Raw genomic sequence first — 16,935 nt, forward strand, 5'->3', positions numbered from 1 at the left:
AAAATATTATACAGCTAGATGTTGAGAGCTATCTTTACCATTAAGTGAAAAGAAAAGAAAAGAAAGAAAGAAAGAAGAGAGAGAGAGAGAGAGAGAGAGAGAGAGAGAGAGAGAGAGAGAGAAGAGAGAGAGAGAGAGAGATGAGAGAGAGAGAGAGAGAGAGAGAGAGAGGAGAGAGAGGGAGGGAAGGAGGGACGGAGGGAGGGAGGGAGGGAGGGAGGGAGGGAGGAAAGAAAGGAGGGAGAAAAGAAGAAAACCTAGCAATCATTCCAAATCAGGGCTTAGGAACTGAACTTTAAAATGGGTGGGTACTTACATTCACTCCCCCCCCCCCCGCCCCCGAGGGTTCTCGTTAAACATTTATAAGCATACTCTTGTATTGCTCTATAAATATTGTTTGAGCTGAGCAGGAAAGTAGCAGAAAATTCAAGGAGTGAAGTCATCATCATCACCTGGCCTGAGGTGACTGTAAGCTAACACGAATATCTGGAATATATATAGTGCTTTAAGGTTTGCAAAGTGTTGAATAATAATAACAATGATGATGATGCTTGACATTTATAGAGTGCTTGATTTCCAAAGTGTTTTATATCCATTATTTCATGTGGGTCCCACAATACACATGATCAAAGCACATTTAGAGCCAGGATATCTCATACCTGTGATACTGTAGAATTATCTATTATTCTTATATAACACAATCTTGCTATTCTCTCTTTAGCATCACTTTTCTGCTTTTTACTGTGTATGTCACTTTTCCTAATTATATCATCTCTTTGCTGGAGATTATCTTGTCCTCTGAGTTGTCTTATTGCTGAACTGCATTTGTTACACCCTTCTGGGCTTTCAGCTCTTTGGGGCTACCAAATGGCACTCTGTTCCCATCATCTAAAATGTACTGACTGGAAAGCCTCTGCCTGACAAAGACTGCCTAAGAGGTTTTTAGTCCATTGCCAAGACTATGAGCCAAGCCATAAGGGTAGCAAAACAAACAAACAAACAAACAAAATCAACCAAAGAACTTCAGGCTAAAATTAGGTCTTATGTTTTTGACTGCCAATGTCTGGTGCTTGTTTTACATAACCAACTTCCTTAGATTTAGAAATTCCTTTTTAACTCCTATTTGTGGGGCATCCTGTGTACTGAAACCCATTTTGAAGACCTTCCTGAAATTTTCAACAAAAGCTGCCTGGCAGTAAGAACAATTAAACCCACTTGACTCCCCAGATCCTCTTTGGCTGTAAGATGAAGCTAAGTAGAAACAAAAGCTAAGAGGAGAGAGGATACTTTCTAAGTCCACACTCCTGTCTTGGTTATGTATATCTGTCACCAACCAAGGAAGGAATCAATTTGTGAGCTGTATCAAGGCCAGTGCAAACCCACACTGTCTCCCTGCAGAAATATACTGTTAATTTTCTTACACAGTGAGTATACGAGGGATGGTGTGGGAGTGGTATAGAGAAAGGTCTATTTATAGAGATCACCAAATGTAGGGTACACTTATCTTTAAAATAGTTTAGTAATAATCTTGCTTCATAGCAGGAGACTGGAATGGATTGGTCAGATTTTTATTGTGTGCCTAGCACTGTGCCATGCCTGATAGAATTGTGATTTGCTCTGATTTATATAGGATAGGAAGGAAGGGGAAGAATTTTTGGCTGGGGACCATTCATTTCTAAGATCCTGCCTAGCCTAAGGATTTTAAAAATCACCTTGTTATATGCTTTTTTCTGCCTTCCTAATCTTTTTTTTCTACATTCATTCTACTTTATTTTAATTTTAATTTTTTAAGCGAGGCACAGTTATAAGGGAGAGATACAAAATAGGTAAGACAAATTTTCTGGCCTTAAGGGGCTTACAGGGTACAAAAATATCTATAATATAAAAATACATGGGTGAATAAATAAGCTATAATGGGAGTTCATAAGATGGAGAGATCTTTTCAAGTTGGGATGAAGCAAGGAGGGCTTCATAGAGGAAAAGATATTTGAAAGACTGGGAAGGTTTTAAGAAGTTAAAATGAAGATGGGTAGGATAAAGGTATGCAGTTAGGAAGGTTTTTCTCATTTCAAGGAAAATATTTCTAGATCTCTGAACCCATGGTTCATTAAGGACCCAGGAATAGTTGCAAAAACATGCTTTATCCAAGAATTTTATCTTATTTAGTCATGCTTAAATCACTGGTATTAGTGGAGTCATTGTGTTCTTTTTATTTGGCAGGAATCTTAATATTGGATGAGCCTACATCAGGCTTGGACAGCTTCACATCCCATAACCTTGTGAAAACTTTATCCCGGCTGGCAAAAGGCAACAGATTAGTGCTGATATCGCTTCATCAGCCTCGCTCGGATATCTTCAAGTTGTTTGATTTGGTCCTCTTGATGACTTCTGGGACCACCATCTACTCAGGAACAGCCCGGGACATGGTCAAGTATTTCACAGAAATTGGCTACCCCTGTCCAAGGTATAGCAATCCTGCAGATTTCTATGGTGAGTCAACAAAAGCCATCCTGGATGGTCATCCAGGTCATCCTAACAGTGAAGAAAACATCAACTGACCTATTCATGCATATTACACAGTTGAAGCACCTTGCTTATAGCCCTCCATAGAGACAGGTGCTATAAATAATGTCCCATTTTACAGATGAGAAAATTGATATTTAGAAATCTTAAATCGTTTTCCTTTGGGTCACATGAATTTGGATCCATATCTACATGTCTACAAAGCCAACATTCTTTTTGCTACACCATGAAACCTGAGAAAAATTTTGAAGGCTACACAATAACCGTGACATATTGCTGAACATGGATTTGCTTACTAAATTCCAGATTCTAAAGCTGGGAGGGGTTGGAAGTAGGAATCTTAAAACTTGAGAAGAGATACTCTTGAGACATGAAAGATTTAAATTCTCTTGGATGTTGTTACTGTGGGAAGTGAAGGCTGAAGTTGCAGGAAGGTTTTAAAAAATGTCTCATAATAGGCTATTAATCAGAGCTTTAATTGGAGGTGGGGTATATTATTTGATGTACCTGAAGTGATGTTCTTCGGAAGAGAGGAAGAAGCAGTTCCTTATGGGTAGGTCTCAGGATAAAGAAGAGGCAGAAATGGGGTCTCTTGGAGAGATGTTGTGTCTGGGTAGAGGGACAGTGAAGATCTGAGGTCCAGGACTTTGGCCAAACTCTGCCTGTAGAGAAACAGTCAAGAAGCATTATGTTAAGTGTTTACTATGTATCAGGCATTATATTATATGGAATATAGATATAGAAAAAAGACAAGAATAGTCCTGTCCTCAAGCAGCTTACATTCTAACAGAGAAGACAAACATGAAACTAAGTAGCCATAATTAAGGTATATACTATAGAACTGGGAGACAACCTCTGAGGGGAGGTTAGTAGTCGGAGGTGGATGGAAAAGGCCATTTGCAGAAGGTGGGATTTGGGGTAAGTCTTGAAGAAAACAAGGAAAGATAGAAATAAAGGTGAGGCGGGAAATATTTCAGGCACAAGAGATGGCAAATATGAAGGCACAATCAGGGAATAGAGTATCTTCCTTATGAAAGAAATAGGACAGTATGACTGGATTGTAGAATGGACAGAAGACAATGAATTGTAAGAAAATAGAGAAAGGAAGGAAAGATCTGGATTGTGAAGAGCTTGTGTCCTGGAGGGACAGGACAAGGAGCTATTGTGTGGAAGAGATGCTTCTCTAGCTGTAGAAGTTCTCTTAGAAAAGAGATTAGGTTTTTAGGGCCATTGGTCATTCAGATACACAAGCCTTGCTTGTCTAGGGTGGGAATGGGGGATGTAAAAGCCCAGTTATGGGGCTGCTTAGGAACTTGTAGACCATAATCTTTCTCTCTTCCCAAACTCCAATTTTTCTTAGGTTTCTGAATTCCTCCCAACAGACAACTTTTCTATTAGGGTTGAGATGAGAGATGGTGAACCATGGACTCTCACAATTGTCCTTTGATATTGTAGGCAGAGCCAGAAATCTGGAGCCTCACAGAGGGGGACTGAGGCAGGGGCATTCTAATAGAATCTTGGCTGTAGGTTAAGCCTCAGGAGGAAAGCCCATTAGCATTAAGAATCTGTCTGAACAATTTCTGAAGATAGGAGTGTGATACTTAGAGAAGAGCAAGTAGAGACTAGTGGGATGTAGAAATAGTCCCAGAGGACAAACCGCCTCTCTTGTGGAGATGACAGAAGACTGTGAAGCTGCTGTACCAATAAGCCACGCAGAAGAATTTGAGGTTCAACACACTCAGAGGATGTTGGAGTGACCCCGACCTCCAAGGAAACCCACCATTCCTATCCAAAGCAAAAACAGGTCTGCCATCATGAGTGAATTAGGACCCAGACAGGCTGTGGCTGCTCTGAGGAATCATTTTATAGCATTATCCCTGTTTATGCAAAGTAAAAAATAGAAGGCAATAGGTTTTTAAGGGGTAAAGGAGAGATTGGAAGGAGAGAAAGCAATGGGGGAAAGTTAATCAAAAGCAGAAGAAAATAATGAAAAATTCATTTTAAAAAAATAAATTTCAGAATGAGTTTGGCAGGACATATGAGAGTAGGGCTGCTGGTCAAGCCTCCACTAGTTGGGTCCCCTGTCCATGGACTCTTTTGCTTGATTTTGGTTTCAACAGTTGGGGAGGATCATTGATAAACATTAATTCTGGTGCCTTCCCTCTGTTATTTACTTCTCTATTAGTTCTTTCTTATTTTTCTTTTTATTTCCCCCATTAGACTATTAGCTTCTTGAAGACAGGGATTATTTTTTGCCTCTCCAGAGCACAGAGTAGGCACTTAAGAAATGTTTATTGATTGGTAGTGTGAACAGATGAGGTAAATTGCGATTCCACCTAATGAACGCTAGTTGAATTGGATTCTGAAGAAGGTATTCCTGAGTTGGGACTCACTCTGACCCAGGGTCACATATTGAGAGGAAAGGCCTGACAGATTATTCAGTCCGAATTCCCCTCCTTCCAGTTTTGCAAATGTGGAAACTGAGGCTCAAAAACTGAGCTCACAAAGCTGACCAGTAGCTGGGTAGAGATAAGGACCCATATCCACTGAACTTCTGGCCTGGGGCTATTTCCCACTATTGTGGGTTGGCTCTTACTTCCTTATGACCCAAGTAACTCTACCTCCATGGCCTGGGACAATCTGTGAAGTCTTTGCCAAAGCTTTAAGACGTTATGGGAGGGCTTTGCCATCATGTAGCTTGCCCAGATTTTGGAGTAACTGAGCAACTCTAAGACAACTGACTTGGGTTTGACACTTAGAAATAGCAGGATTCTCATGGATTCTAACTCAGATCATGGAGTCATGAGCTTTTTGGGAAAGGCTCAATGGGGAGCAAATGCTAACTGCTGGGGCACATTTATAAAGTTGTGGATCAGTGGACAGTGCACTGGGCCTGGCATTAGGAAGAGCTGAGTTCAAATATGGCTCCAGACACTTTAGAACTATGAGATTCTGGACAAGTCACTTAACTTTTTGGTCTCAGTTTTCTCCTCTCTAAAATGAGGATATTAATAGCATCTACTTCCCAAGGTTGTTGTGAGGATCCAGTCAAGTAACAATTGTCAAATATTTAGCACTGTGCCTGGCACATAGTACTATGTAAATGCTAGCTATTATAATGACAAATTATGTGCCCAATAACTATTTGCATATCAGATGATGTTCTTTCCAAAGAACCTTGTGTGGTTTTTGATCTTCTGTTGGCCAAGTGGAAAACTCAATCAGTGCTACGGTTTAGATGATATTTCACAAGCAGTGACAACATAAGAGATTTAAAGTATTGGAGCAAAGTGACGTTTCAAGGAAGGATCCATGTGTAGAATTGCATCTCATTTCCCTCCATCAGGGCTTTTAAACCTGTGGCCCATGAACTTGCCATTTTTAATAATTTGCTATTTCTATTTGAATATAATTATTTCCTTTATGATTTATTCTATGCATTTTATTTTGTGTCTTTAGAAAAAATATTTTGGAATTATACATGTTTAACCTATATTGGATTATTTGCAGTCTAGGGCAGGGGGGAGAAAGGAAGGAAGAAAAATTTGGAACACAAGGTTTTGAAAAGAAGAATGTTGAAAACTATCTTTGCAAGCTATTATTATTTTAAAAAAACACCCATGATTTTAAAAAGGGACCCACAGGATCATCAGAGTGTCACCATGGAGGTCCATAACACAAGAAAGGTTAAGACTTTCTGCCATGGAGAAAGAACCTCACAGCAGGTCCCAATCACTTATGTGTCACCCTGGATGCTTTATTACTGGAGAAATCATAACCCCTGTCAACAGGAAAGCACATAGGGAGCAGTCAGGACAGAGACCCCATACTCTGTGGATGACTTGTTCTGGGGTGGAAGGGACTGTAATCTTTAGCACTTGTCCTATTTTAGAAAAAGACACCCTAAGAGAAGATAGAAGTTTAGCAAGAACGTGTGATAAGAGAAATAGGGCTTAATGTATATCTGGTATGGGATCTATAGGAACCAAAAGACCTTAATCTCTGGTGAAGAGCAATTTTTTCTGGACTCCTCACTCTAACTCCCCACATATTCAACCAGGTGTCAAATGTGGTCATTCTCCCCATCACATTTTTCCTTTCTGCCCCATTTCCTCACACAAGAATCACCTTAGCACAGTCCCTCATCACCTAGGTTCTTCTTTTTTTTTTTTTTCCTGAGGCAATTGGGGTTAAGTGACTTGCCCAGGGTCACACGGCTAGGAAGTATTAACTGTCTGAGGCTAGATTTGAACTCAGGTTCTCCTGACTTCAGGGCTGGTACTCTATCCACTGCACCACCTAGCTGCTCCACTTAGGCTCTTTTAACAGCCACCACATCGTTCTCCCTACTTCACATCACTCCACCCCAGTCCATCATATATATAAAGCAATTTTTCACAAAGGCAGATCTGACCATAAAACTTCCCTATTCAATCAATACCAGCAGCATCCCAGTACATCCAGCATTAAAGAGAAACTCATCTGTTTAGCTTTTAAAAACCCTTCATAATCTGACCCCAAACTATCTTTCCAACCTCAATAAGCTTTATTCCCCTTCCTGCATTGTTTGGCCCAGCCAAATTGCACTTCTCTCACATTGTCTCCTAACATCTGCCTTGACCATGCTATGGGTTTTGAATTCAGCTTCCTTCCCTTCTTTCCTTGGAGTTCCTCTCTTCCTTTAAAATGCAGCTTGAGCATCATATTCAATGTGAGCCTAGTGCCCTTCTTCCCTCATTACCTTTTATTTAAATACTTTGCATGCATTTGTGTTAATTTTCCTTGTGCTTTATAGAGTTATGCATATATATAAATATAGATGTATCTATATCTATATCTATCACTCTATATCTTCCTTATTAGAATGAAAGCTGTTTCCTATTAGGAATCATTTCATTCTCTATATTTTTATCTTAAAATTCAGCATATTTATCCCAATATTGGGATATCCCAATATCCCAAATAAATATTCAGCAATTTATCCCAATATCTTTGTCTTTTTTTAATCAATGTCTATTGATGTCAGTGAATGTTGATGTTCTTGAATTCAAGGAATGAGTATATCTCTATCATAGAGCTCCCAGGAGTTAGCTGATGAGCACAGGTAGGAGCAGAGATTTGGGGAGGAAAGGGTGCTGAGTTGGGTTCTACAACAAAAGGAAATCTGGGAGAGAAGAATAGTTTGGCAGCTAGGTGATATGTGATATAGAGTGCTAACCTTGGTGTCAGATAGACCTGAGTTCAAATCCTATCCCAGACCATCACTAGTTTTGTCACTTATCATTTGTCAAATCATCTCACGTTTTTCAAACTCAGTTTTTTCATCTGTAAAATGGGAAAAATAATAGCACCTTCCTCACAGGGTTGTTAAGTCAACTGATACTACATAAAAGCTATTTATTGTTGTTTTATTAATTAATATATAATATTAATATATTCTATAATAGCATCTGTTTATATAGAATATAAAGTATATGTAATATATATTTGTGTAGAAGCTATTATATAATAACATTAATATTATGTATCAAGAAGGTAATGAGACATCTAGGTTCTATTCAAAGTTGCTTTGAATTTTGACAAAATCATTATTTTGAATAAATCAACCTCTTCATACATCAGTTTTCCCATCTTTAAAATGATTTATTATTAATGATGATAAAAGCAATGTACCTTAATAAACCTTGAGTCAGGAGGTCATGGATTCAAATCTTGCCTCTGACTTTAGCTGTTTAATCTAAGCAAGTCTCTTAATCTCAGTTTCTCTATCAAAAAAAAAAATGGGAATAACAATAGCACCTACAGGATTGTAAAGTGAGATGATATAAGGCATTTTATACACTTTAAAGAAATAAATAAGGGATAGCTAAGTGGTACAGTGGACAAAGCACCAGCACTGGAGTTACAAGGACTGGCCTCAGACACTTACAAGCTGGGTGACCCTGGTCAAGTCACTTTACCCAAATTGCCTCCCCAAAGCCCTCCAAAACAAAAAAATAAAAACATAAAGTGTTATATAAATATCAGATAAAGTGTTTCAAGATTTAAAAATATATTTCTCACAACTCTTGGAAAAAAGGCAATGTTATTATTAGGCCCGAGGAACAGAGCTCATGACTTGAAGTCAGAAAAATGTAAATTAGACAATGCCCAGTTGCCTTTCCATCATACATTAGTGGTTTTTCGCTTCCTTATCTATACAGGGGATGTTATATATGTTATATATGACTATACAACAAGATCATTTTAAGGTCCATTTAGTTAATTAATTTATTGTGAGGCTGTTGGGCTTAAGTGACTTGCCAGGGTCACGTAGCTAGTAATTGAGAATCCAGGGGCTGTGTCAGAGTCTATTTTAAGTGTATGTGTATATGTATGTGTGGGGGACGGGGGACAGACTTGATACCTGGTAACTCTAATCTGTAGACCATGATAACCACATGTCTTACAGTTGATTTGACCAGCATCGACAGACAGGACAGACAAAGAGAAATGGCCACCAGGGAGAAGGTCAAGTCCCTCGCTGCCTTGTTTCTGGAGAAAGTCCAAGACTTTGATGACTTCCTGTGGAGAGCTTCTGAAGGGGAGCTCTCGGTGGAGCCAAGGTAAGACCTGCTTCTGGCAGAGAAGAGCAGCTGAGTTGCTTCTTGGAGGCAGCTGCCCAAATCACAGACCCCAGACCTCTTCTCTGCTTTCTCACAGGCCTCCTCTCACTACCGAGATCATTAACTTACCATCATCTTCTGACCTCCAGCTACCAGGGATGGTACAACAATTCACCATTCTACTGCGGTAATTAGAGGGAAACTACACTTAAGTATTTTGAGGATGTATCGATCAGCTAATAAGTATTTGGAAGCACATCTATGTGCCCAACACTGTGCCCAGAGCTAAGTTCTACTGGTAGATAAGTCAATGAATATTCATTAGGTGACTGCTCTGTGCAGAGATCTATACTCAGCAATGGGAAAGGTATTAATCTTAGATAATAATTAGACATAATACCTGCCCTCTTGAAGCTTACAGTCTAGAAGGAGCAATGATACATATTGCATTCTTCCCATCAGAATGGCAGCTCACTGAGGGCCTTGATGATTTTTGCCTTTATATCCAAAGTGCCTAGAAATGTGCATCGCCTAATAAATATTTGTTGATTTAAAATAGACAAATAACTATAATACAAAACAACTCCTGATCGGCCCATGTCAGCCAAGTCATTGGAGGAAAGGCCATTATCCTTTCTGCTGCTAATCTGATGTTATGTTTTTTAAGTCGACAGATTTCCAATGACTTCAGGGACCTGCCGTCGTTGTTGATCAATTGGTTAGAGGCCCTTTTGATGTCCATGATAATTGGATTTCTATATTATGGCCATGGAGAAATTCAGCGCTCCTTCATGGACACAGCTGCTCTCCTATTCATGATTGGGGCTCTGGTTCCCTTCCCAGTGATTCTGCATGTTATTGCAAAATGTAAGTGTCTTGTTGGTTATGATCATCCTGAAAATAACCAAAGGGAAATTTTTATTCATTTGGAATTTACTGGGTTCAGTATTTATGACAACTTGGGGTGTCTTTTTAAAGGTATACCTTTCTTGGACATATAAAGAAAGAAAAGGTTGGCCAAGTTATTTAATAGTGCTTACAAGAGCAATAATTAACTTACAATAACTTCTTGAAGCAGGCTTTTAATTTAATTCTGAAACAGCTACTATATGCAATGCATTGTGTTCAAAAATGAAAAAAAAAACAAAAACTAGTCCCTAATAACATGGAGCTTACATTCTACTGAGATTTGGGAGTTTTAGTGGGTAATATTTAATAATTGGAAAGGTGAGTTGGGGGTAAGTTAGGAAGGCCTTTAAAAGTAAATAGAAAAGTCATTATTTTGTGTCCCAAATTAGGGGCATACTCAAAACATAAATAAGTTGCATTTTTTTTTTGAAGATTGTAATTTAGGTTTTCCACTAATTGGACTGAACATTTGACAGAGGTCAAAAGTCTCTCTTGGTCATTCCACAAGAGATAAGTGTCCAGATCAAATCCACCATCCATTATATATAACACATGTACCCACCAGGGTACACTTTGCTGAGTGATAGGGCTTGCACAGACCAAAGAGAAATAATTTCTAGTTTCTTAAAGAACCTTGCATTTTACTTGGGAGATACAACTTTTGCAAAGGGTTAAGATTGATCACCTAGAAGGGAGAAGGGAATAACAGATGGGGGCAAGGAAAGGCTTTGGATGAAGAGGCAGGGGAGCTGGACAAGGAAAGAAGCTATAAATTTTAAGAGTTAAACTGAGGCAGGCTTAAACACAGAGGGGTAGGACAAAGCCTGAAGTGATTGGGCAGAACCTCTGAGATGGGAATTATGGTCTTCAGGGAGCAGGAAGCTGGCTAGTTTGGTTAGACTAGCCCTTTTCTGTAGCCAGCTCTACATTCCATAATCAAATAAACACAATTTGGCTCAAGGCCACCAAGATAACTATTAGCCAGATACACGTGATAGTAAAGCAGAATGTCAAGAAACCTGGATTCTTGAATGAATCTGAATAAGGAAATGTGTAAAGCAGAACACACGTACGTATGCATTGCAAATATTAATAGAGACATAATTTATCACTTATGATGTATGCACACTATATATATGCAATATACATTATATAGATGTTCTCTTCCATATAAAATGTAGGTATCTGAATATATATCCAGGCATATATTATCTTCCCTTTAGAATGTAGAACACAGAAGAGAATGTGATCCTCCCCATTGATGTGTGTGTGTGTGTGTGTGTGTGTGTGTGTGTGTGTGTATATATATATATGCAGAATGAACACATGCAGAATAAATGGAAAATAAATGCAAGACAATTAAATATAATTTAGGGAAGCAATCAGCATTTGGGGGAATCAGAAAATCTGTCTTCTTGAGCTGTCTGGCAGGAAAATGGAGTGTCTATGAGACCAAAGAGATGAGGGAGTGTATTCCAAGAATGGGAAATAGCTAATGCAAACATATAGAGCTGGTAAATTGAATGTCAAGTATGAGGGACAGAGAGAAGTCCAGTTTGATTAGAACAGAGAATATGAGAAGAATAATGGATAATTGGAAAAGTTGATTGGGACACTCACATTTATATATCACAGTTATGAAGGACTTGAAAAGTCAAACAGAAATGTTAATATTATCCTAGAAGTAATCGGGAACCACTAGAATGAGCAGGGGAGTGATATCTTCAGATCTGCACTTACAAAAAATCACTTCGGCAGCTAGCTGTGCAGCGAACGGATTGGAATGGTGTAAGGCTTGAGTCCACCGTAATAATTTGGACCTGGATTAGAATGGTAGCAGTGTTAGTAGGGAAAAGGGGACAGAAAGGGGAGGCAGAATCAATCATAATTGGCAACTAAGTGGCTATGTAAGAGAAGGCAGAATAAGGAGCCATGAATAATACTGAACTCATAGAACTGGAAGAATGGAAGAATGATTGTGTCTGACCAAAATGGGAAAGTTTGGAAGGAGAGGGATCTTCTCTTGGGAAAGGGGGAGAAAATTAAGCAATTATACTATATGATATTTTTGAAATGAGAATTTTAAATCATCAAGAATTATTTAAAATACTATCATTAATAGGAGAAATGGAAATTAAAATAATTGAGATGTCACCACAAATGAATATAAATATGATGATAGAAAACACAAATAACAGCATGATAAAAATACAAATAGCCAAGAGTAAAGAATAATGAAATGATGGGCACATTAATATATTGTTAACAGATTTCTAAATTAATCCCAGTATTTGGAACTATTATATATTTAAAAAGTGACTGAATGTTTCATAATCTTTGACCCAGTAACCTTACTGTAGGGCACATATCCCAAGGAAGTTATAAGAAAATTAAGGAAGTAGAGTAAAATAAATAGAACTATGAAAACCACATACATGATGCTTACAATTATAAATCAAAACTAAAAACAGACCAAACTTTAAGTAGTATTAATAACTAATCTTTATTCTAAGAGAACCAATCCTGAAATAAATGTGCCTCCTTTCTCTCTGCATAGATATGGGGAAGTAAGCATGCCCTATGGACCTTTCATGTCCAGGCACTCTTCTAGGGAGAGATAAAAATGGAACATTTCATTCTGCCTTCTACCAGGGCAACCATGGGAGGAGATATAAATTACGTATAAATAACATTTAAGTTATGGAAGAACATGCAACTGTAACACACGAGTTCACTGTCTTGTTGTTTGTAACAAAGGAAGATTCAATGGGGAATGTGTTGGGGGGATATATCTATAAATTGCATTAATGTAAAAACCAAAAGGACTGAAAAAAATATCCAAAAAAGAAATGGTTCTATTTTAATTATATTTAAATATATATAATAAAATAAATATATTAAAAATAGAACTTCCAGAGGCAGCAATAAATATTAATAATTCTGAATAACTTCATTCTATTAACTTCATTTTTCTTCTTCCTTTAGGTCACTCTGAAAGGGCAATGCTTTATTATGAACTTGAAGATGGGATGTATTCTGTTGGTCCATATTTCTTTGCTAAGGTAAGACTTTTTCTGGTCTAAATCAGTGTGTCTGCCTGCATTACATAGGCCAAGCTACTGTCTGAATTGCTATTGTATTGTTGCTGTGTTTTTCAATCGTGTCTGATTCTTCATGACCCCATTTTGAGTTTTCTTGTCAAAGACACTGGCTTACTATTTCCTTCTCTAGTTCATTTTGCAGGTGGGAAAACTGAGGCAAATGAGGATAAGTGATTTGCCCAGCTAGTAAAGGACAGATTTGAACTCAGGAAGATATGTTGTCTTGATTCCAGGTTCAATCATTTACCTGCCTCACTATTAGTTTATATAAAAATTTTATTGATGCAATTTTTTTCTAAACCTAGGAGAAAAATATGTGGAATCAAATAGCAAAGGAATATGCTGTAATTTATTGCACAATGGAGAAGTAGTGTCTCTCACAATTTAATTAAATCTAACAAGCATCCAAGGATCTACCCTTAGTAAGGGACTGTGCTAAGTACTAGGGATACAAAGAAAGAAATGAAACAGCATTTGGTATCAAGGATCTTGTTTTCTCCTGAAAGAGAGTAGCAGGCGTTAAGACAACCTGCAGGGAATAGAATTAGGAAGCAAAAAAACACAGTCCTTCCCCCTCTGAAAGGAGCTTCGTTCAAATGAGAGAAATAGCAAGACTGGGGAATAATAAATCAAGTCAAACAACATTTGCTCATTACATGCTGGGCACTGTGCTGTCTTGAGAGTACAAATACAAGCAAAAAGGCAGGTCTTACCCTTAAAGAGCATACATTTTCTTAAGGGAAAACAATAAAAAAGAAGTGGGAAAAAAAGGAGGAAGGGCACACCTCTGCAGGTGAGTTGAAGAAAGAAGTCTGGGAAGTCAGGAACAGAGGTTGGAAAGGAATGGGGGGGGCGGTAATTAAAACCAAGTGGTCTGGTGCTTACGTAAAATAGAAATTCTTAGAATAAAGGTCCAATCAGAGGGTTAGACCTTCCAAGGAAAGGGAGAATGATCACAAATGGGAAGGAAGGAAAGGGAAAGGGAAAAGAATTAATATTTATATAGTACCTACTGTGTATCAGACATTGTGATAAATGCTGTTAGAAATATTCTCCCATTTGATCTTCAAACCTTTTCTGAGATAAATGCTATTATTATCATCCCCACAATTGGGGATGATAATAATATATAGTATGTATATATATATGTATAGGTTGAGGAAACAAGCAAAAGAAAACTTATAAAATTAGTTTTGTTTTCCTCTGGGTATATGGATTTATATAAGTACAAGGTGTGGACATCCAAGATACATCAGCTAGAAAATGTCCAAATGAATAAAATTTGGATAGCTATAGGTTTTGAGAGTAACACATTAAGGAAGCTGATAGGTCACCAACAGGAAACTTTGCCACCTGATTTATGGTTCAGAATCTCATATTATAAAATATTAAAAATGAGTCTATTCTTGTAATGGAAAGAGCTATCAACATCCAGAGAGAGAGCTATGAAGACTGAATGTGGATCAAAGCATAGTATCTTCATCTCTTTTGTTTGTTGTTATTTGCTTGGTTTTTTTTTCTTTCTCCTGTTTTTTTTTCCCCCTTTTGATCTGATTTTTCTTGTGCAGCATGATGAATATGGAAATATGTTTAGAAGAACTGCACAAGTTTAACCTATATTGGATTGCTTGCTGTCTAGGGAGAGGGGTAGAGGTAGGGAGAAAAATTTGGAACATGAGGGTTTGCAAAAGTGAATGTTGAAAACTATCTTTGCATGTATTTGGAAAATAAAAAGCTATTATTATAAAAAAAAAAAGAATGAGTCTATTTTACAATTCTTTTTCTTATCAGATTTTAGGAGAGCTTCCAGATCACTGTGTTTATGTGTTCATTTATGGGATTCCAATCTATTGGCTAGCAAACCTCCGACCAGAGCCAGAATATTTCATCCTGAGCTTCTTGATGATCTGGCTTGTGGTCTACTGCAGTCGGACCATGGCACTATGGTGTGCTGCTTCACTTCCAACTCTGCACATGTCCTACTTCTTGGTCAATGCTCTGTTCAACTCATTTTACCTAGCAGGGGGCTTCATAATAAGCTTAGACAACTTATGGACAGGTAAGGCAGCAATCATCATCTCCCCACTCAAAACAGAGGTGGATGTGATGTCTGGTCACCTTGTACTTTGATCCATAGAGTGGTAGTTTTAGATCAATGATTCTCAAACTTTCATTTTCATTATATTATTAAAAATTACTGAGGATCTATCCAAAGAGTTTTTTATGTGAGTTATGTATATTTACCTTATTAAAAGAGATCTCCCCCCAGCATTTTCTGGATCACACTTTGAGAACCACTGGTTTAGATTATAATCCTACCTGTTATTCTTAATGTATCTCCAAAATGGTGGTTTAGATTATAATTCAAACATAGAGATCGATTTTCACCTCTATGGGTGGAAAGACATCCCTCACAACCTGTAGGGCTGACTCAAATCCTCATGCCATTCACTGCCTACTTAATCTCAAGCAATAACAATTTCTTTCGGCTTAGTTTCCTCATGATTCCTAAAATTTCCTTCCAGTTCTAGATTAAATCCTATGAATTTGCCACTTTTATAGGTTCTGCTTTAAAGAACAAGCATTGAGGAATTTTTCTCTTACTTGGCTCAACTTTCTCATTACCACCAAAATTTCTAATCTAATCCAGTGAGAAAACCCAAAAAGTATTTACTGATCAACTTTCCTGGTGGGATTTTGCTCTGATCTTAAAAATAACTAGGGAAGTATATTTCAAGCCTAATGGTACACTTTTCATTCTCAGTACCAGGTTGGATTTCCAAAGTATCCTCTCTCCGATGGTCTTATGAAGGATTAATGCAGATTCAATTTATTGGAGTCACTTACAAAGTACAGGTTGGAAACCTAACTATCCCACTACCAGGAGAGGCTGTAAGTAATGATATACGCTATTTTAACCTTTGAAAAAGTTTTTTAAAAGTTGGTTTTGCTTTAAAAATATAATTCCAGCGACATTTCTGTTTCTGCCCACAGATAGTTGATGCTCTGCATCTGAATTCACACCCATTGTACGCTAGTTATGTCATAATTATTGGCACTAGTATCGGCTTTTTTATCTTGTACTATTTGTCCCTACGATTCATCAAGCAGAAATCAAGCCAAGATTGAAGACCTGGAATGTGCTGCAGGTTACGGTGTGGACTTGAGCTATACCACTAACTCACGCCCCCCTCCCCCCCAGAAGTCTGAAGGAAGAGTAGCCCAGAGACTTGCCGACCAGAATACTGATCCTCATCCTCTGGACCATAAGATGATGCAGTGGTACTTGCAGGCCACAGGATGGCAGCAGAATAAAGACAGTTTAAAGTCACTTTCAAATCTTTGGGCAGATCTCCTGTTATTGGAACATCATCTATTTAGTGGAGCTTACAAAATCAGTTTTATTTTCCTCTGGGCCCATGTATTTGATACAGATATAAGATGTGGACAAATCACACCTGAAGTGGTTCCTCCTATTATTTTGGAACATGAGATGGGGCCAAGTAGAAACCTAGAAAAAACAGTATGCATGTAAAGAGTTCCGCCCCCCCAAGAAATAATTTTTGGGTTAAAAAAAACCCCATCTATTCTGTAAAACCGATGAAAAGCTGACAATGGCAAGATTTAGGGGAAAGGATGTGTATGAACCAGAGGTGGTGTACTAGTCCTGTGTAATGTTTCTGAGGTTTACAACTAACATAATGGTTTTGGGTTTTGGATTAGGAGGGTATGGGTTCAAATCCTGCCTCCACATTGGGTGTGGCCTTGGAATGGTCACTTCCCATTCTGAGCATTTG

At 38.0% G+C, this 16,935-nt stretch overlaps 1 protein-coding gene across 1 annotated transcript in view; it reads left to right on the forward strand.

Moving 5' to 3' along the window:
* The window catches only part of ABCG8 (ATP binding cassette subfamily G member 8), a 42,096-nt gene extending 25,634 nt beyond the window's left edge, over positions 1-16,462 (forward strand). The window contains exons 6-13 of the mRNA XM_074285024.1: positions 2,221-2,490; positions 8,975-9,128; positions 9,226-9,315; positions 9,796-9,995; positions 13,023-13,099; positions 14,930-15,197; positions 15,903-16,030; positions 16,133-16,462. Of these exons, the coding sequence (XP_074141125.1) occupies positions 2,221-2,490; positions 8,975-9,128; positions 9,226-9,315; positions 9,796-9,995; positions 13,023-13,099; positions 14,930-15,197; positions 15,903-16,030; positions 16,133-16,267 (1,322 nt within the window). The 3' untranslated portion in view covers positions 16,268-16,462. The remainder of the gene's footprint in view (positions 1-2,220; positions 2,491-8,974; positions 9,129-9,225; positions 9,316-9,795; positions 9,996-13,022; positions 13,100-14,929; positions 15,198-15,902; positions 16,031-16,132) is intronic.
* The last annotated feature ends 473 nt before the right edge of the window (positions 16,463-16,935 follow it).

Source organism: Sminthopsis crassicaudata, chromosome 2 (assembly GCF_048593235.1).
Source record: "Sminthopsis crassicaudata isolate SCR6 chromosome 2, ASM4859323v1, whole genome shotgun sequence".
Taxonomy (NCBI): domain Eukaryota; kingdom Metazoa; phylum Chordata; class Mammalia; order Dasyuromorphia; family Dasyuridae; genus Sminthopsis; species Sminthopsis crassicaudata.